The 21,282-nt window shown below is 37.7% G+C and overlaps 1 protein-coding gene across 1 annotated transcript in view; it reads left to right on the forward strand.

The window, feature by feature from the left end:
- RSBN1 (round spermatid basic protein 1) overlaps positions 1–21,282 on the forward strand; it is a 51,272-nt gene that overhangs the window by 2,179 nt on the left and 27,811 nt on the right. The window contains exon 2 of the mRNA XM_001110110.4: positions 13,024–13,697. Within this exon, the coding sequence (XP_001110110.1) occupies positions 13,024–13,697 (674 nt within the window). The remainder of the gene's footprint in view (positions 1–13,023; positions 13,698–21,282) is intronic.

Consider the following 21,282-nt stretch of genomic DNA (forward strand, 5'->3'; position numbering starts at 1 on the left):
GAAACTGAGGCCCAAAGTAGTAAAGAGGCCTGCTTAATCAAATCACAGTTAATTCGCACCAAGTGCAAAAAATTTAAATATTTTTTAAAAAGATGAATTATTGACATAACAGGGAGTAGAAACCAGACTCCTGAATCCTGCTTCGAGCTTCATCTCCAGGCCTCATGATGTTGCTTTCTCTTCCTGCTATTCATTTTTTCCACTCCTTTGTTTACCTTTTCCCTGTGCTTTGACATTACAGTGGCTTTATATCATCAAGGATCCCTGACCTGGCCCTGTTTTATGGGGGATAGTGGCGATAGCATGTGTAATAATTCACAATCTGCTTCTCTGAAGATTACACAGGCCCCACGTTCTTTAAAAAACACGCTTCTGACCCAATGCTGACTGATAGAACTTTCTCAGATGATGGAAATTTTCTGTATTTGTGCTGACCAATATGGTAGCCATATGTGGTTCCTGAACAGACTTGAAATGTGGCATGATTGAGGAACTGAAATTTTGATCTTATTTAATTCTAATTAATTTATAATTAGTCACATATGGCTAGTGGCTACCACATTGGACAACACCACTCTAAATATCTGTAGTTTGCCAATACGTGAAGAAGAGAAGTGGGTTAAGATAAGTCCATTTAAACATTTTAACTTTTGACTGAGAGATTGTTGGATTATATACCCAAACTATATTTTGGGTGAAAAAGAGTTTTTTGGTCAAATACATTTGAGAAAAACTGTATACTGTAGCCTTCTACATATGTAATATGAACTGGCAAACTGGCATTTTAAAAGTTTTGAAAACCCTACAGAAAATAAACTGATTTAACTTTGTTTAATCCAGGGTTTTGCACATAGTTGGACTGATACCTTTCTTGTCCTGTGAACATGTTTGTTGTTACAGTGGTATGCAGGAGGCATGCCTCTGGTATTAATCTGAGTTTAAATCATGACTCTCTTTCTGTGTGAACCTGAACAAATTGCTTTACCCTCTCTCAACCGCACTTTTCCTGTCTGTAAAATGGGATTGTGGTATCATTTATAAGGACCTTGTATGGATTAAATAGGGCATTGTGTCAAAGTACTTACAACAGTGCCTGGCTCATGGTAGGCACTTAGTTAAAACTGGCCTTTATTATTTTATTATGCATGGTCCTTAAAACAACTCTAAGATTAATAAGGAGAGTGGGCAGATTCTTGTTACTTGCAAAGCTATGTCTTTCCTTCGCTTATCCTCAGATTTTTGGAAACTATTTTAACTTTTTTTTTTTGAGATAATTAATGATTGACAGGAAATTGCAAACATACTCGAGTTCTTACCTTTTACCGGTTTCCCTCAGTAGCTACATCTTACGTAACTATTGTATAATGCCAACACCAGGAAATTGACATTGGAACAATGTATATGTAGTTATATGCTATTTTATCATATGTACATTAGTGTAACCACCACTACAATCAAGATACAGAACTATTCCACCACCACAAACCCTTTACAAACTTAGGCACTCCCTCTATCTCTCTATCGTCCCTGTCCCCTGGCAACCACTAACCTGTTTTTCATCTCTGTAATTTTGTCATTTTGAGACTATTATATAAGTTGAATCATACAGTATGTAATCTTTGGAGATTGCCCTTTTTCACTCAGCATGATGTCCCTGAGATCCATCCCTCTTTTTCATTGATGAATAGTGTTCCATGCTGTGGATGTACCATGGTTCACCTATTGAATCATTCCCCTATAAGAAAGGACATTTTGATTATTTCTAGTTTTGAGCTATTATAGATAAAGCTTCTATGAAAATTGATGTTCAGGTTTTTGTGTGCATGTAACTTTTCATTTCTTTGGTCGTATGGCAAATACAGTTAGCCCTCTGTATCCATGGGTTCCACATCCCTGGATTCAGCCAACCTGGGATTGAAAATATTTTCTTTTTTTTTTTTTTTTCTTTTTTTTTTTGTTTTGTTTTTTTTTGTTTTTTTTTTTGAGACGGAGTCTCGCTCTGTCGCCCAGGCTGGAGTGCAGTGGCGCGATCTCGGCTCACTGCAAGCTCCGCCTCCTGGGTTTACGCCATTCTCCTGCCTCAGCCTCCTGAGTAGCTGGGACTACAGGCGCCCGCCACCGCGCCCGGCTAATTTTTTGTATTTTTAGTAGAGACGTGGTTTCACCGTGGTCTCGATCTCCTGACCTTGTGATCTGCCCGCCTCGGCCTCCCAAAGTGCTGGGATTACAGGCGTGAGCCACCGCGCCCGGCCTGAAAATATTTTCAAAAAAAAATTGTCTGTACTGGACTTGTACAGATTTTTTTTTCTTGTCACTGTTCCCTAAACAATACAGTATAACAATTATTTATATAGCATTTACATTGTATTAGGTATAAATAACCTGGAGATGATTTAAAATATAGGGGAGGATGTGCATAGGTTATAAGCAATTATTATGCCATTTTATATGAAGGACTTGATCGTCTTAGATTTTGGTGCCCTGGGAGGCTCTGGAACCAGTCCTCCGTGGATACCAAGGATGACTGTATATGTTTATTTATTTTGTTTGTTTTTTAAGATATTGCCAAATTATTTTCTGGAGTGTCTGTACCATTTTACATTCCTGTCAGCGATGTAAGAGAAATCCAGTTTCTCCACATTCTTGCCAGTATCTGGTATTGTCACTATTTTTAGCAATTTTAATAGATGTGTAGTGATATATCATCATGATCTTAATTTGCATTTCCCAAATGGCTAGTGATATTACACATCTTTTCATATCATAATTTGCCATCTATATATCCTGGTCAGTAAAATGTCTCTTTATACCTTTTGCCTATTTTCTAATTGAATTGTGTGTGTGTGTGTGTGTGTGTGTATATATATATTTTTTTTTGGAGACAGAATTTTGTTCTTGTTGCCCAGGCTGGAGAGCAATGGCAATCTTGGCTCACTGCAACCTCTGCCGCCTGGGTTCAAGTGATTCTCCTGCCTCAGCCTCCTGAGTCGCTGGGATTACAGGTGCCCGCCACTACGCCCAGCTACTTTTTTATATTTTTAGTAGAAACGGGGTTTCATTGTGTTGGCCAGGCTGGTCTTGAACTCCAGACCTCAGGCGATCCACTCGCCTCAGCCTCCCAAAGTGCTGGGATTACAGGTGTGAGCCACTGCGCCTGGCCCTTGAATTGTATATTTTTTTATTGTTGGGTTTTGATAATTTTTTGCAGATAACAGGTGCAGCTTCTTTGTATGTTTTGCACATATTTTCTCCCAGTCTGTTGCTTGTCTTTCCCTCCTTTTTGTTTGTTTGCTTGTTGTTTTTTTTTGTCATTTTGGTTTTTATTATTATTATTATTATTTTTTGAGATGGATTCTCACTTTGTCGCCCAGGCTGGAGTGCAGTAGCATGATCCTGGCCCACTGCAACCTCCACCTCCTGGGTTCAGGCAATTCTCGTATGTCAGCCTCCCGACTAGCTGTGATTACAGGCCTCTGCCACTGTGCCCAGCTACTTTTTGTATTTTTTAGTAGAGACGGGGTTTTGCCATGTTGGTCAGGCTGGTCTTGAACTCCTGACCTCAGGTGATCCGCCTGCTTTGGTCTCCCAAAGTGCTGGGATTATAGGCATGAGCCACCACGCCCAGCCTGTTTGTTTTTGTTTTTTGGGGAGGGTCTCACTCTGTTACCCACGCTGGAGCACAGTGATGTGATCATGGCTCACTCTGGCCTCAACCTCTGAGTTTCAAGTGATCCTCGCATCTCAACCTCCTGAGTAACTGAGACCACACGTGTGCACCACCTCACCTGGCTAATGTTTTTTGTTTTTGTTTTTGGTAGAGACGGGGTCTCTCTGTGTTGTCCAGGCTGCTCTCAAACTCCTGGGCTCAAGTGATCCTCCCACCTTGGCCTACCAAAGTGTTGGGATTACAGACAGGAGCCACTGTGTCTGGTCCTTTCTACCTTCTCAGTGGGATACTTCACAGAGCAAAAGTTTTAAATTTTGTTGATACCCAATTTACTAGTTTTTTTTTTTCTTTAATGAATCATGTTTTTTTGGCATCATATCTAACATACCAAGTCCTAGATCCCAAAGATTTTCTCCTTTGTTTTCTTCTAAAAGTTTTATAATTTTAACTTTTATATTTAAATCTGTCATTCATTTGAGTTAATTTTGTACAGGTGTGAGGTTTAGGTTGCCTTTTTTTTTCTTCTTGCCTAAGGATATCCAGTTGCTCTAGCACCTTTTGTTGAAAATATTAATCTTCCATTGAATTGGTTTTGCACTTTTTTCAAAAATCAGTACAATCTGTAATGTAACAATGTTTTTTTTTTGTTTTTTGTTTTTTTTTTTTGAGACAGAGTCTCGCTCTGTGCCAGGCTGGAGTGCAGTGGTGCGATCTCAGCTCAGTGCAACCTCCACCTCCTGGGTTCATGGGATTCTCATGCCTCAGCCTCCTGAGTAGCTGGGATTACAGGCGCCCACCACCATGCCCAGCTAATTTTGTACTTTAGTAGAGATGGGGTTTCACCATGTTGGCCATGCTGGTCCCAAACTCCTGACGTCAGGTGATGTGCCTCCCACAAGTGCTGGGATTACAGGCATGAGCCACTGTGCCTGGCCTAACAATGGTTTTTACAATTTAAAATAGTTGGAACGACCTTGTAGCACATGGAAATCTTATGAAATTTAAACTGTGTCCAGAAATAAAGCTTTATTGGAATATAGCTTTGTTCATTCATATATATTGTCTATAGTAGTTTTTGCACTACAGTAGCAGAATACAGTAATTGAGACAGAGACCATAAGACCTGCAAAGCCTGCTGTTTGACTCTTTAGAGAAGTTTGCCACCCTTGAGTTCACTTAGGAGACATGTTCCTTCCTGCACAGCAGTTCAACAGTATTTAATCAGAGTTCATGTGGAGACTAATTATGAACTATTACAATCTCAAATATTTGGAGTTGTTCATAAACAGTTGAAACAAAAATTTAATCTGTAAATGCTAGGGTAGACTTGCTCATCTTCAAAACAGAAAGTAAAGTGATTTTCAGAGAGGTAAAGTGAAATGCTTAAAATTTTTTAGTTAGTGATAGAGCTGAATACAGAACTCAGTTTTTTTCACTCATAGCCCAGTTGACCTCTCTTTCTGCTATGCACACTGGGGTTGATTATTTAACAAAGAGATATTTAAATGTTTTTATCTCATATAGGCAGTAGACTTGAGTCTAACTAAACTGGCAGTTACCTATGTGTTTTGAAATCTTAATTTTTTTCTGTCCCTCTTATTGCTCATAAAAACATAGGACAGGCCGGGCGTGGTGGCTCACACCTGTAATCTCAGGCCAAGGTGGGCAAATCATGAGGTGAGGAGCTTGACACCAGCCTGGCCAACATGGTAAAACCCTGTCTCTACGAAAAATACAAAAAATTAGCTGGGCGTAGTGGCGGGCGCCTGTAATCCCAGCTACTTGGGAGGCTGAGGCAGGAGAATCACTTGAACCCGGGAGGGGGAGGTTGCAGTGAGCTGAGATTGCGCCACTTGCGTTCCAGCCCAGGCGACAGAGTGAGACTCCGTTTCAAAAAAAAAAAAAAAAAAATAGGACAAACATACTTCCTTAAAAAACCATCAAAAGAAGTAATGCTTCTTTTTAATTATTCTTAGTAAATTCATGATTTTAATATTTTGTTGAAAAGGAAAGGAAGGACAGCCCCCATAGGCTGTCTTCTCCAATATCACTACATGACTGGATTGCTCATATGTATGTTCTTGTGAGTCATCATTCCTTTCTCTCTCTCTTTTTTTTTTTTTTTACTCTTGACCACTTGCCTAACTGCTATCACAGAGTGTAAGTGTTCCTGAGCCAGACATTTAATGGAAATTTTCTCTTATGTCAAAAACCTGGGGTTTTAAGTCCAGAAGCACTTCTTTTTGATGTTAGAAATGGAAAATTATTGGGATTATAAGGGAATTGAAATAAACAGATAATCTTATTTATCAGAACAACAACTGTAGGGACTAATAGTTTTCCCTGCTCACCCTGAGAGAGGCAGAAACACCTTTAAGGATACGAAAAATTTTGGAATGGGTACTAAGTAAGATATTTGTTGAAGTAATACTCCCTTTCTTCCAAGCTACCTCAGGTCCATTAATTGTAACCAGATAATCTTAGTTAATCATCTAATGGGAGTGTTGCAGGGAGATGTCTGATAGTGGAGGCAGAAAGGAAGAGAGTGTAGTGTGCAGTATGTTAGAATAATTTGTTTTTGAGTCAGATAGGTGAGAAGTTTGAATCTTGGCTGTTGTCTACTAGCTTTGTGACCTAATATAAATTACATATCTGGTTTCAGGCTCTGTTTCTTTCTCCATACTTAATTGGTTTGAGGATTAAAATGAGATAACATATATGGTCCCTATTATACACTTGGCAGATAAGTTTTCTTTCTTCTTTCAGAGATCTTATGTGTTTCTCTTGATGATCAAGATGATAAGAGACTTATTATGTGTCAAATATTGTGATGAGGGCCTATTATAGTCATTGTCTCATTTAATCCTTAAAATAACTCTGTGAGATAGACTCTAGAATTAATATATTTATTTTTTTCTCTGAGACAGGGTTGCCCAGGAGGGAGTGTAGTGAAGTGATTATAGCTCATTGTAACCTCGAACTCCTGGGCTCAAGTGATCCCACCACCTCAGCCTGTAGCTAAGCCTAGCTCACTCCTGCAGCTAGGACTACAGGCATGCACCGCCAAGCCCAGCTAATTTTTTTTATTTTTTATTTTTGTAAAGATGGGGTCCTGCTGTGTTGCTCAGGCTGGTCTTGAATTCCTGGACTCTAGCAATCTTCCTGCCTCAGTCTCCCAAAGTGCTGGGATTACAGGCATGAGGCACTGCATCTGGCCTATGATAACATTTTAAGGTGAGAAAATTGAGGTTTAAAGAGATTTATGAGCTTACCCAGAGAACTTAGTAAACAATAAAGCTGGGACATTGACTTAGGTCTATCTAACTGTACACCTCCTGTTCTTAAATAGTACACTCTATGGCCTCTAGAATTCAACTGTTTTTGGCAATAATAGTAGTTAAGATGTATTGAGTATTTATTATGTTCTAGGACTATTATAAGTACTTTACATGCATTTTTCATTTACTCTGTACATGAATTTTATGATGAGATACTGTTCTTTCCTCCAATTTTACCAATGAGAAGCAGTGCAAAGAAATTAACTTGCAAAAAGATATGCCATCTCATTCATTATTTTTGCGAATACAAAATGATACAGCCAGTTTGGAAGACAGTTTGGCAGTTTCTTAACAAAACTAAACATATTGTACGATCCAGCAGTCATACTCTTTGAAATTTACCCAGAGGAGTTGAAAATTTATGTCCACACAAAAACCTGTAGATAGCTGTTTATAATAGGTTTATTCATAATTGCCAAAACTTGGAAGCAATCAAAATGTCCTTCAGTAGGTAAATGGATAAACTGTGGTACATTCAGACAGTAGAATATTATTCAGTGCTAAAGAGAAATGAACTATCAAATCATGAAAAGACATGGAGGAACCTTAAATGCATATTACTAAGTGAAAAGAAACCATTTTGAAAAGGCTGCACATTTTATGATTCCAATTATATGACACTCTGGAAAAGGGAAAAAACTATCAAGAATGTTAAAAGATCAGTGGTTGGTAGGGGTTTTGGAGAGGGATGCATGAATAGGCAGAGCACAGAGCATTTTATAGGACAGTGAAACTACTCTTTATGCTACTTAATTAACAGTGGATACATGTCATACATTTATCCAAACCCACAGAATGTACAACACCGAGAGTGAGCCTGAATGTAAACCATGGACTGTGGGCGGATAATGATGTGTCAGTGTAGACTCATCAGTTGTAACAAATATTCCACTCTGGCTGGGGGTGATGATAATCAGGGAGACAGACTATGCATTTGTGGGAGCCAGGTGTGGTTATAGTTCTAGGAACCTGAAACTGCTCTAAAAAAAAAAAAAAAAAAAAAGTAAAGGCTTAGGGGAAAAAAGTTATACTTCTAGAAAGTATACTAGAAAGCTGTACTTACAGAACAGGGATTTAAACCTAGGGAGTGCTCTTAAAACACCATGATATAGAGAGATGGTGGGTAAAGTAAGGCAGTGTTAAAAACATACAATGATTCAAAATGTTTGGCTTTCAAAATGAGTAGTTGTTTGTTTTTCCTTTTTAGTCAGGTATTTATATAGAACTGGCAGAACTCTCAAGAAGACTGAAAATAATTTGTTTTCAGAAAACAACTTTAGTCCTTTAAAAAATCATGAGTAATAAGTTGTAAGCAATTACACTTGTTTTGCTTTTGCTCATCTACTATGATTTTTAGGAATTGAAGATACTACCTTTTTTTGTGTTTTTCCAGTTCTAAGTCATAATTCGAGTATAAGAATTGCTGTTAAGACCTTACGTTTTGTAGGCCGGGCATGGTGACTCATGCCTGTAATCCCAGCACTTTGGGAGGCCAAGGCGGATAGATCACTTGAGGTCAGGAGTTTGAGACCAGCCTGGCCAACATAGTGAAACCCTGTCTCTACCAAAAAGTACAAGAATTAGCTGGGCATGGTGATGTGCACCTGTAGTCCCAGCTACTTGGAAGGCTGAGGTGGGAGAATCGCTTGAACTCGAGAGGCAGAGGTTGCAGTGAGCCGAGATTGTGCCACTGCCCTCCGGCCTGGGCGAGAGTGAAAAAAAAAAAAAAAGGAGAACTTAATAATGTGGAAAGCTATTTTTTGCATTTAATGAAAACTTTCAGTAGTGTGAAATCAGATGACAATAATTGATAATATTGGAAGTATTAGCACATATGAGGATCTTATTAATAATGTCATGTATTGATAATGACCTTTTTAAGGACAGCCAGCAATTTGTTTCTTAAGTGAATGTTTGTATCTTCCTCTGTAGAATTATGTATTTCTCTTTATATTTAATCACACAGTTGGATATGTGAAAGCTTTTCTAAGTCACAGGTATAGCGTAGGTTGTTGGCTCTTTTTCTATAAAGAACTGTAGTCAATAAATTTTAGCTTTTACACTATGGGGAAATACTAAAATTGTGCTGAATAGATTCTCCGTTGGAAAGCTAAAATCAGAAATAGAAAGGTTGTGAAGACTTTGGACATTGACTTTCAAATAATGTTTTTAATTCAAGGCAGGACAATTGTTATTTTTCTCATAAAGCAACAGTGGCCAGCGTTTGATAATAACCTTTAATAACTTTTGTATACATATGCCATTCTCAATTAGTTGCCACCTTGATAATTCAGTAATAAATTTTGTTTCCTTATGGAGATTTGTTAGCCAGTATGAAATGGGTAGTCTTAAATTTCTCTGTAAAAAAGTCACGCTTTCTGTATCTTAGCCTAAGTTAGATAGATAAAAGTCAAAAGCTGGGGCCGGGTGCGGTGGCTCACGCCTGTAATCCCAGCACTTTGGGAGGCTGAGGCAGGTGGATCACTTGAGGTCAGGAGTTCGAGACCGGCCTGACCAACATGGTGAAACCCTGTCTCTACTGAAAATACAAAAAATTAGCTGGATGTGGTATTACATGCCTGTAATCCCAGCTACTTGGAAGGCTGAGGCAGGGGACTCTCTGGAACCCAGGAGGCAGAAGCTGGAGTGAGCCAAGATCACGCCACTGCACTCCACCCTGGGCAACAGAGCGGGACTCTGTCTCAAAAAAAAAAAAAAAGGAAAAACAGGATTAGTGAGAAGATAGCTTGAGATTTACTTCATATTTAAAATTTTTATCATGTTGATTTATGAGATTACAATGTAAGGTTTTTTTCTTTATACAGTGGTTTTCTCTTTTTTTGTTGTTTTTGTTTTTGCTTTTTTTTTTGAGATGGGCCATGTTGGACTAATTGAATGGTTTTCATATAAGTGACTTTTGTGAAACCCGTATAAGTGAAACCCACAGATACTTGGCCATGTTATAAATACCACTGGAAAGTTGATAGTAATATAGAAAATGTGTTACAATCAGCACAGTTCCTTCTTGGTGCTAATGTCAGTGGCAGATCTAGGTCACAATTTTCTGCATACCAAGTACCTCTTTCGAAGCTTAAAATAACAATATCTATTTGGAGATATTTTCTTTTCTTGTTTTCCTGTGAAATTCTAAAACATTAATAGCAGAGGGTAATTAGATGACTATTTTTAAATTGGTCTAACCTTTATATTGAATGGCATTAACATTTAGTTGCTTGGGAGAATTGACTAAATTACTGATTTGATATTGGGGAAAGTATTTAGATTAATTTTATGTGGTAAGAAGTATAAGTGACTATTACTAAGTGTTTAATTCTCAAATATCTCAAATATTTAGTTGTATATAGAATAAAAGATGACTTTTTCTCTTGCCAGGTTAACAGTATTTTGATTATATGTAAATTTTGGCATCTAGTCACAGTTTAATTACAAGTGATATTTGCAAATAAAGGGTTTTCATTTTATTGTTCTTAGAAGGAAATATTAAATACAATGAAAGTTATTTGGCATTGGAAAGTCTTCGACTTGGTTTTTTAAGTATTTTATGTAGAAGGTTTTATAAGCCTTGTAATAACTAATTGACTCGAAGTGATTTTTATATAGAGTACTGGAACTGTTATATATTTACGTATTGTACCAAGTAAATTCTTAACTCTAAAATTTGTTGAACTTATTCTTCTATATGTAATAATAGGATTAATTGGAATATTTGTCTTAACTCCAAATTACTTCAATTATGTTAGAAAAAACGATTGTTTGGTGGATAAATTCTGTACAGTAAATACTAGACCAAACTTGAAGGTTGGTCAGGACTGTACCTGGTATTTCATCCTGAAAGTTTCCTGCTAGGTATATTTTCCAACTGGTAAACAAAAGATGTCATTCCATCTTGGGCTTGTTAATCCATGATAATCCTTTAAAAATTAAAAATAAGTTTTTAAATTATAAAAGCAATACATTTATTGTAGAAAATTAGAAAATACAGATAAGCAGAAAAGAAGCTAGACATTTAGAATTCTACCACCAATAGATAACTACTGTTAATAACTTGGTATATATTTCTCCAGATATTTTTCTCTGTGTGTGTGTGTGTTTGTGTGTGTGTATAAAGCATCTATAGATCAGACTTTTTCATTGCTTTAGGTCCTTTTCTTCTTTCTGGGAATATTTTCTCCTAGACCTTTACATGCCTGGCTTGTCTTATTCTTTAGGAATCACTCTCAATTTTACCTCCCTAAAAGAGCTTCCCTCAAACTTAATGCATCCCACTTATCACTACCTGGTACTTTGTTTTTCTTGTACAATTAGATCTTAAGATCCAAGAGATGCCAGGCACCATGGCTGACACCTGTAATCCCAGCACTTGGGGAGGTAGAGGCAGGAGTATAGCTTGAGCCCAGGAGTTTGATACCTGCCTGGGCAACATAGTGGGACTCCATACTCCTCAAAAAGCAGGGAGAAAAAGATCCAAGAGATTGGGGATTGTGTATGTCCTAGTCAGCACTATGGTCCTAGTGCTCAGAAGTATACCTATGCACTTGGTAGGTACTTAAATGTTTGGATGAATGAATGTTTATATAAACATGGGATCAGAATGTACATGTGTTAAGTGTTCAGGAAAGGAAGGTAGGATATACATCCCTAAACTTAGATTGCTGACAGTCTAGGGGAGGGTGGAAAATGAAGTGTTAATAACACAGAGTATAAGTGCTGAAATGGGGATGCAAAGCTAAGGGAACACGTAGCAGGAGTAGCTATCCAGATTGGGTGGGGAAGAAAAGGCTTTCTGAAAGAATGACAGTCTAAGCATTTTGTAACTTTATAATTTTTATGTCAGTTTTTTCATCTATAATATAATTTATTTATTTATTTATTTATTTTGAGATGGAGTCTTGCTCTGTCTCCCAGGCTGGAATGCAGTGGCGTGATCTCAGCTCACTGCAAGCTCCACCCCCCGAGTTCACGCCATTCTCCTGCCTCAGCCTCCCAAGTAGCTGGGACTACAGGCGCCCGCCACCATGCTTGGCTAATTTTTTGCATTTTTAGTAGAGACGGGGTTTTACCGTGTTAGCCAGGACGGTCTCGATCTCCTGACCTCGTGATTCGCCCACCTCGGCCTCCCAAAGTGCTGGGATTACAGGTGTGAGCCACCGCGCCCAACCATCTGTGATATAATTTATAATGGCTGGGTAGTATTTTATAATATGTAACTACCAGAGGTTAATCAGTCCCCTGTTATTAGACATTTAGAGCATTCCCTGTTGTGTTGTTTTAAATAATACTGTCATGAATATCTTTTTATGATCTTCAATTATTTTCTTAGATAACTTTTACTTGGAAGTGGAATTTCTGAGTCTGAGGATTAGAAATATTTTTTAAGACTTTTGACACGTATCATGAAATTGCCTTTCAGAAAGTTGTACCAGTTTAGTAGCAACTTACTACTTCCAGCAACAGTAGTTGAGAATGGCCAGAAACCACAAACTTTGCCAACTTGATAGGAAAAAATGATATCCCATGGCTTACTTTGCCTTTGTTTGATTCGCCTATATGTATCATAGTAATTCATAGGCCGACAGCAAAATACACCCAGCTTAAATTTAAATTTTATGATGGTAACTGAACAAAAGGATCTGTGTTGTTAACATAGATTTCAGAATCGTCATATTTAGCTATCGTATAATGTTTCATACCATTGCTATATCATGATTTATTTAACCATTCTCTGTTTTTTGGATGCATGAATTATTTCTGATTTTTCTCCATTGTCAGTAATACTGCTTTGAAAAATGGATACCTTCAGTTCTTTTAATATTTTCTTCAATCCAGAATATTATTATATTTTAAGATCTCTGTCTCATTTGTTTTCTAACCATGTAAGTTGTAATAGCAAATTCAGAGAAATTGAGGATAGGCTATTTAATGAGATCAAGTACCTTAAGAAGCTTGTATGTTGACACTAGTCCTAGCAACTAACTTCTTTTTAATTATTGTGGCCAGAAACACCAGATGAAAATGGTAAAACCCAGAGAGCCGATGATTTTGTCTTGAAGAAAATAAAGAAGAAAAAGAAAAAGAAACACCGAGAAGACATGCGAGGAAGACGCCTTAAAATGTACAATAAGGAAGTTCAAACCGTCTGTGCTGGCCTGACCCGCATCAGTAAAGAAATTCTCACCCAAGGACAAATAAATAGCACTTCAGGACTTAATAAGGAGTCCTTCAGGTATCTGAAAGATGAACAGCTGTGCCGATTAAATTTGGGCATGCAAGAATATCGGGTACCCCAGGGAGTACAGACACCTTTTATGACTCACCAGGAACATTCTATTCGTAGAAATTTCTTAAAAACAGGTACTAAATTTAGCAACTTTATTCATGAGGAACACCAGTCCAATGGTGGTGCTCTTGTCCTTCATGCTTACATGGATGAACTCTCATTTTTGTCTCCAATGGAGATGGAGAGATTTTCTGAGGAGTTTCTTGCTTTGACATTCAGTGAAAATGAGAAAAATGCTGCTTACTATGCTTTAGCAATAGTGCATGGAGCGGCTGCTTATCTCCCAGACTTCTTGGACTACTTTGCTTTTAATTTCCCCAACACTCCAGTGAAAATGGAAATTCTGGGCAAGAAAGATATTGAAACAACCACCATTTCAAATTTTCACACTCAGGTAAGATAAACGTTGTTAAAAATTATTTAGTAAATACATTTCTAAACAGAATTAACCTCATTCTGTTGCACAGCACGTACCAGCACATTTTTGGTAACAAATTTTTGGTAATAAAGGTGCTTCAAATTGTTTGTCTCTTCCTTTCATTGAAAAATCTTAATTACTGAGTTCTTTGGGGTGGGACTTCTTATTTACTGGAAGGAATGCTTTATACTAATGTTATGTATCATTACAAACTTTATGGAAAACTAGCTTGAAAACTTAACTGGTCTTTCACAAATCAGGTAATGTTAGTATGGAGGATGTGATTGAGATCTGGTAGTCTCAGAATAACTTTAAGGTTTGCTTTTATATCATAATGAAACACATGAGGGCATGGGCCTGTTTATTTTCCAGGTTTTTGGAGTTTTTATATCTCTTTCAGTAACTTGTTGGCAGTCCATCCCAGAAATATACCCCAGTTATGTGACTTGGAAGTGTCATTAGGAAGACCGCCATAGCCTCTGCTCCTTCTGCCTATGCATTGTTGTAGGTGAAGACATTTTTTGAAGCCTTGGTTGGGCAGCTAGGCTTAAGTCAGCAGGGAAATGTCTGCTTCTTAACCAGTGGTTTTAACCAAACATTTTTTTCAGTGAAGTTATTTTAGGGCATAAGAAGTTAATAATGTGTCCTAGTTTTTTTTCTTACTTGCTTTTCTCATAAGAATTGAATATGAATGGTCAGCTATAAGTTTGTGCAGTATGTATTATAAATTCAACTTTAGTGGAGACTCACTTTTTAAACTTTTATGATTGTACATTCTATTTTTTCAGGTTGTCTAGTAATTTGCTGCCATTCTTTTCCCTTAAGATTTTTTTTTTTTTTTTTAGGTAAATAGATTGTTGCCATAATAAGACTCTCAGCTGCCTGAATTATAGTGGTTTCAAGCCACTTAGATTTATTTGTAACCTCCTCTAACTTGAATCTTTTTAGTGAGTCTTACCATCTTTGCCTCCAATGAGGGGAGTATCCAGTTTAGATTTATGAGCTTCAGAATTTCTCTAATTGAAGTTCTCTCTGCAGTAGAGAGAGCAGGAGCAGCCAATGTGGAGAGGTCGCAAGATGGGGCTGCCCACGATGTTGGAACACCATGTGCAATAAAGGGCTTCGTCTTGGATTTTGGCCTTGTTACCACAACCAGGTACCGAAGTGCTGACTTTTGTAGTAGATTTTCTTTTTTCATTTTCCTTTTTTTTTTTTTTTTAAGTTTTGCCCTTTGAAGGTCAAGGAATTCTATTTTTATAAATATTGCAGATGAGACCGAAAACATATCTCCCAATATAGTCCATAATCCCCATAAGTTCCCTATTTAACAAGGAAAGATATCGCTGAGAGCAGAGTCAACATGCTGTATCATTTTTTTAGTTTAGAAAAATGCAGCAAATTTTCTCTTTTGATAGACCAACAAGCATTTCTGAGAAATAAGCCAGAAATTTTGGGGAAAATTGTCCCAGTTTTGTAAGGGTGACTTTTTAACATTCCTATTAGTTAAAGTGGATCAAATTTGTATGTCAACAGACAGTATCCAATCTAAATAGTTAATAAAAGAAAATATCTTGAAATATTCCCTGCTGATTTTTGTCCTCCAATTAATTTTTTAAAATGGAGCTGAAATGTAAATGACTGTACCAACAACTTACCTTGATATTTACTATGAGATTTAAAAAATAACCACTTTTTAAGAACATATCAGATTATTATTAGATTACATATTAAACACTTCAACCACATAAGAATATTGAGGACTGTTGAATGAGTCCTGTGCTCTTGTGGTCCTGAAACTTAATTTGATTTATAAATTTTCAGTCATTAGAGAAGAGTATGGTGTGGATATGGGAGGTTTGATTAGCCCACTAAACTTTTAAGTTTGCAACTTTAGCAGATGTTGGGATAGAAGTTAACACAATAGTTCAAATGTATTTAGCACTTCATGGTTTATAGAAATGCTTTCACATTCATATCTGAATATTTGAAACAACCCAGTGGGTAGGTAGGTAAGCAATTTTATCTCTGTTTCCCATGGAAGAAACTGAGCCTGGGAGATGTTCATTGTTTGTTAGCCAAGGTCATATAGCTAGTAAGTAGAAGAGTCCAGATGCAAACCCAGGCCACCTGAACAATGTTCACATCATTTTACCATGGAGAAGAGATTAGTGCTTTTATTTGTCTAACACTGTGGTCATTGAAATTAAAGTATCTCCACAGCATGCAAAAGGCTTTGTTTCTAATATTTTTAACAAATCCCTTTAGATCGTTGGGAATTTAACAAATACCTAGGGTAGTTTGGACTTACGTGAAGTCTTTTGACATTTTGTGAAGTTCTGTTAAACCTAGAAATAAAGTCAAGTAAATTTTTTATTGCTTTAGAGACAGAGTTATTGGAAGTTATTTATAGTTTAAATGTGTAGCCATAATAATTATCTGTGACTATATTTCAAGATAGTTTATTCAGCAAGCACTTGCTAAGAACCTACCATGTACTGGGCACTGTGTTCTTTTCTTTTTTTTTGAGACAGAGTCTTGCTCTGTCCCCCAGGCTGGAGTGCAGTGGCGCGATCTCAGCTGACTGCAAGCTCCGCCTCCCGGGTTCACACCATTCTCCTGCCTCAGCCTCTCAAGTAGCTGGGACTACAGGCGCCCGCCACCATGCCCGGCTAATTTTCATCTATTTTTAGTAGAGACGGGGTTTCACCGTATTAGCCGGGATGGTCTCGATCTCCTGACCTCGTGATCCACCCATCTCGGCCTCCCAAAGTGCTGAGATTACAGGCGTGAGCCACCGCTCTCGGCCTAGGGCACTGTGTTCTTAAAAGGACTAATTGTTGAGCTCAGTCTAGTGGGGGAGATGAGTAAACCAGCAATTATAATACAGAGTACTATTTGAGTAGAGGTATGCATAGGGCAAACCCTATAATAGAGGGAGCACTGTCTGTGGTGTTACCTAATGCAGACTTGAGGTAATTAGAAAAGGCATGTTAAGCCATGTGATGCTTGAGTAAAATCTCGAAAGCATGTTAATACTTAACTTGGTAAGAACATTTTAAGCGAATAACAGCCTATGCAAATACACAGAGGCATTTAAGAATGTGGCACTTAGAGAGAGCTACAAATAGGTTGACATGGCAAGAGTATGCACTAACTGTTAAGGGATGGAAGGAGTTGAGACCAGAGAGAGAGAGACATGATTAGGATTATGAAGAGCCTTATATGACATGCTTTTAAAAAGTTAGTACTTTTTCCTAAAGATAATTGGGAGTCATTGGTGAATTTTAATAGGGAAATGCTTGCTATTCATTTGTTTGCAAGATTACATAATAGTGTGGAGGATGGAATTGGTGGTGCAGGATATGAGATTGGAAGCAAGAATACCAGTTAGTTGTGATAGTAACCAGATAATAAATACTCCATGTCCAAACTGGTACTGACATTAGAGAGAAAAGAAAGTAATTTGAGAAATAATTAGAAGGTTGAGATTTAACTAGTCTTGGTGAGAGAGAGGGATAGTCTTCAGATGTGGTTTGGACAAATGGGTGGATGGTGATACTGGTCAAAGCCAATACAGGGTTGAAAAAGCTAGTTTCTAGGGCCCAGAGGGTGTTGATGAGTTCAGTTTGAGGTATCTTGAGTTGAAGGTACCTGTGGGAATATATGGTTAGCAATAACCATTAGGAGGCTGGGCATGGTGTCTCACACCTATAATCTCAGCAGTTTGGGAGGCTGAGGTGAACGGATTGCTTGAGATCAGGAGTTTTTTGAGACCAGCCTGGTCAAAGTGGTGGAACCCCATCTCTACTAAAAATTCAAAAATTAGCTGGACATGGTGGCGGATGCCTGTAATCCCAGCTGCTTGGGAGGCTGGCTTGAACCCGGGAGGCAGAGGTTGCAGTGAGCCAGGATCGTGCCACTCACTCTAGCCTGGGCAACAGAACAAGTCTCAAAAAAGAAAAAAAGAAAGAAAAAGAAAGAACTCTTAGGAATTGAATGTATGGATCCAAGTTTGAGAGATTTGTCTAGGCTGGAGATGCAGAAGTTGAACCCATTAATGCAGGAGATGCAGAGGTGCAGAAGATGGAACCAGCGATAGCACTGGAAAGGAGTTGAAACTAAGGGTATAATCTTGTGATGCACCCACAAGTATGATGAACATGGGAAGAGACCAAAAAGAAAGACAGGCAGAAGAAAGACTAGAAGTTTTCTACATTTTAGGAATGAAGTGTTTATTTCATCCATATGAAAGATCCAGAAAGTAAGGATGGGAAAGTGGTAGGTTTATCAGTTAGGAATTGAATTGGAGACGTTATCAAGATTAGTGCTTTGCAAACCATGGATAGCTAAATACTATTGTAAATTACACCTTTTCTTTAGGACCTTGCTACTAAAAGTCTGCTCTATGTATGAATTTGGCGTCACCAAGGAGCTTGCTAGGAATGTAGACTGGGCTTTTACCCAGATTTTCTGAATCGGAATCTGCCTTTTTAAAAGGTGATTCGAATGCACATTAAAATTTGAGAAGCTTTAGAACTCAGCTCCTCTAAGCAGGAGAAAGTAAAATGTAGGTTTTGTGCAAGAAGAATGAAAACTTCTGTTATTTTTATATTTTTAAATTATTGTGGTGGCTAAAGCTAGGATCCACATATAGGGTTTTCTTTTAACATTCTAGAAAACTCAAATGTTCTAACACCAGAGCAGAAAAATTTATATGTCCATTGAAACAGTAAGCTGATCCTTGTTTGATTACTTAACTCTCAGCAGTTGATACAGGATAACTTTATAAAGTTGAGTTTCCTTCCTTCTTCCCTTCCGCTTCCGCTTCCCCTTCCCCTTCTCCTCCATTCCCTTCCCTTCCCTTCCCTTCCTTTCTTTCTCCTTTCTTTGATGGGGTCTCGCTCTGTGGCCCAGGCTGAAGTGCGATCATGACGTGTGATCATGGCTCACTGATGGCCTTGAAATCCTAGGCTCTAGTAGTCTTTCTACTGTTTCTTACTCCACTGTGCCCCAGTACATAAACTTCGGGAAGTGGTGGATCTCAACTTGTTCTTTGCTTTCAGGTGCTATATTCAGTGCCTCAGCCTCCTGAGTAGAGTAGCTAGGACTATGGGTGTGTACTACTACAATTGGCTAATTTTTAAATTTTTTTATAGAGCCAGTCTCACTATGTTGTCTAGGCTAGTCTTAAACTCCTGGCCTCAACGGATTCTCCTGCTTTGGCCTTCTAGCGTGTGCGGATTACTGGTGTGAGCCATTAGCCCTGCTTTTAGTCTGCATTTTCTGGTGATGCTGATGTTGCTAGTAAATGGACCACCAAGGCCATATAGGTCTCAAAATCTGTACATAAATTACGCAAATAATAATAAACACTAAAAATACAGTGAAGTTAAAAGGGAATTGTTTTCAATATCACCATCTGAGATCTTCTGGCAACTAAGTAATTAAAGGATGTACATAGAGAGAAGTGTGTGTTATGTGTCTGCTGGTGGGGAGGGGAGATTGGCAAATCTGCATGTTTTAAGTATCTTTTTCAAAAATTTGCATATATAATTTTGAGGTTTCACTGAGAATAAAAGCTTTTTAACTTTAGGTAGTTTTATTTCTTATGTTACTTTTATTAGTCTATAAAATGATAATGTTCTGTAGCATTGGTGTGTACAATTTTAGTGTCTGCGGTTCCAGAGAGAAACAAAAAGTGTTATTCCCTCATTGTGTGTTGGGACAAGGCCTTATATGGGCTAGTTATATGCACTCTGATCTTTGATTAACATTTTATAATGAATTGGTAGTACTAATGAAGAGCAGAACTAGTAGAGTAGTATATAGCTTGGAGAATAACTGAGCAACCCTTAAGGAACTGTATACATTAGTGTGTTATAGAAAAGGAGAAATAAACATTTTAAGTAGCAGGTTTTATAAAATAAAATGGCATAAATAAAAATGGTAGGCTTGATTCTTTTTTTTTTTTCTCATTTTAAATACTCACTTTGACCCACTGACACTGTTTTTTCACTATATATTTTAAAGTAGGAATGCTTTCCTATTCACAAGTCACAAGGTTAGGAAGATTGCTGGCTAGCTTTTTCCTTTCTGTGTTTTAAAAAAGCTTGAATAGGCTTCTTCCTGAAACGTGAGTTCTGTGGAATAATCCACACCCCCTCTCAAACCCCTGTACACAGGGTTTTCCACATAGTGCTTTTTTAGCTTGGTGTTCTCCTGAGTTAGTAACAGATTTGTAATTGTCCTTTGTAGGAGAACCTGTATGTGTTGGGGACACAGTTGAGCTTACTTAATTCAGAAATTCTTACGGGATAGCTGTGAAGTTGAGTTTCTAATTTAAACACTACATATGTATTGACAGCATATGTATATATTCAAAGATAATTGTTTAACATTTTATAGATACTATAAATATGTTAAATTTTTATGCAAAACTAACTACTATTTTTTTTTAATAGGCGTATTTCTCTTTGATGCCACATCCTTCTCCCCTCCCCACTTTGCCTTCTGATTTTTACCAAAGGCTGCATTTTTCCTGTTGGCGTTATGTCTCCTGCTTCCATGGCAGCTTTAGTTTTTTCTGTTCTTTGGTCTCATACGTACCTCCCTCCAGTCCTCCCAATACTGTTTCTTCCTCCACTGTGCTCCAGTACATAAACTCTGGGAAGTGGTAGAATTCAACTTGTTCTTTGCTTTCAGGTGCTATTTCCAGGCCAGAGTTTCCCAAACTTGCCAGATCCTAAGAATAATTTGGGGTTGCTAGTTCAAATATACATTAGACTCTCAGGTTCCTCTTCTGAAAATTCTGGTTCGTGAGGTCTGGAGTGAGGCATGAAATAAGTACCTTGACTGACTTGATTCCTATGATCAGGCAGGTTTAAGAAACACTGTTTTAAACCACATACCATCTACCATTACTCTAGTTCCTTTCATTTGACCTGTAGATAGCATCTTTTTAGAATTTCAGAGCATCATAAACTAAGAGATAATCTTATCTGACCTCTGCAAAGTGCAAATTTTAAAAAATCATGTTTTGATTGGTCGTCACTGGGGACTTTGTCTCTTCATAACATTTTATAATGCTTCCCATTGGGTCGTCAACATTGCCTGGGAAGCCTACTTCGTTTCTTTGGTTAGCTTGCTTACCTAGTCTTCATAAATACTATTTAAACTTTCTCTGTATACATCTTTTCCTCATTCTCTCCTGTTACAGTAGAGAAGATATTCTGTCTCCTCCTCAAAGCCTAATTTGTCAGGCTAATTTGTCTACTTGTGTTATGAATACCATCCCTTAGCCTGCTAAGGTTTTTTAAAAACTGTTGTCAAATATACACAAAATTTACCATTTTAACCATTTTAAAGTGTATAATTCTGTGGCATTGGGTATATATGTGGTTGTACTATTACCACAACTTTTTCCTCATACCAAACAGAAACTCTATACCCATTAGCTTAGGATCTTTGATGTCAGTTACCCGTTACTACCCCTCCAACCTTTCCCTTCTCCATTCCCACTCCCCACATAACTAAAAGTATAAAATATATTAAGCAAATTTCT

Source organism: Macaca mulatta, chromosome 1 (genome assembly GCF_049350105.2).
Source record: "Macaca mulatta isolate MMU2019108-1 chromosome 1, T2T-MMU8v2.0, whole genome shotgun sequence".
Taxonomy (NCBI): domain Eukaryota; kingdom Metazoa; phylum Chordata; class Mammalia; order Primates; family Cercopithecidae; genus Macaca; species Macaca mulatta.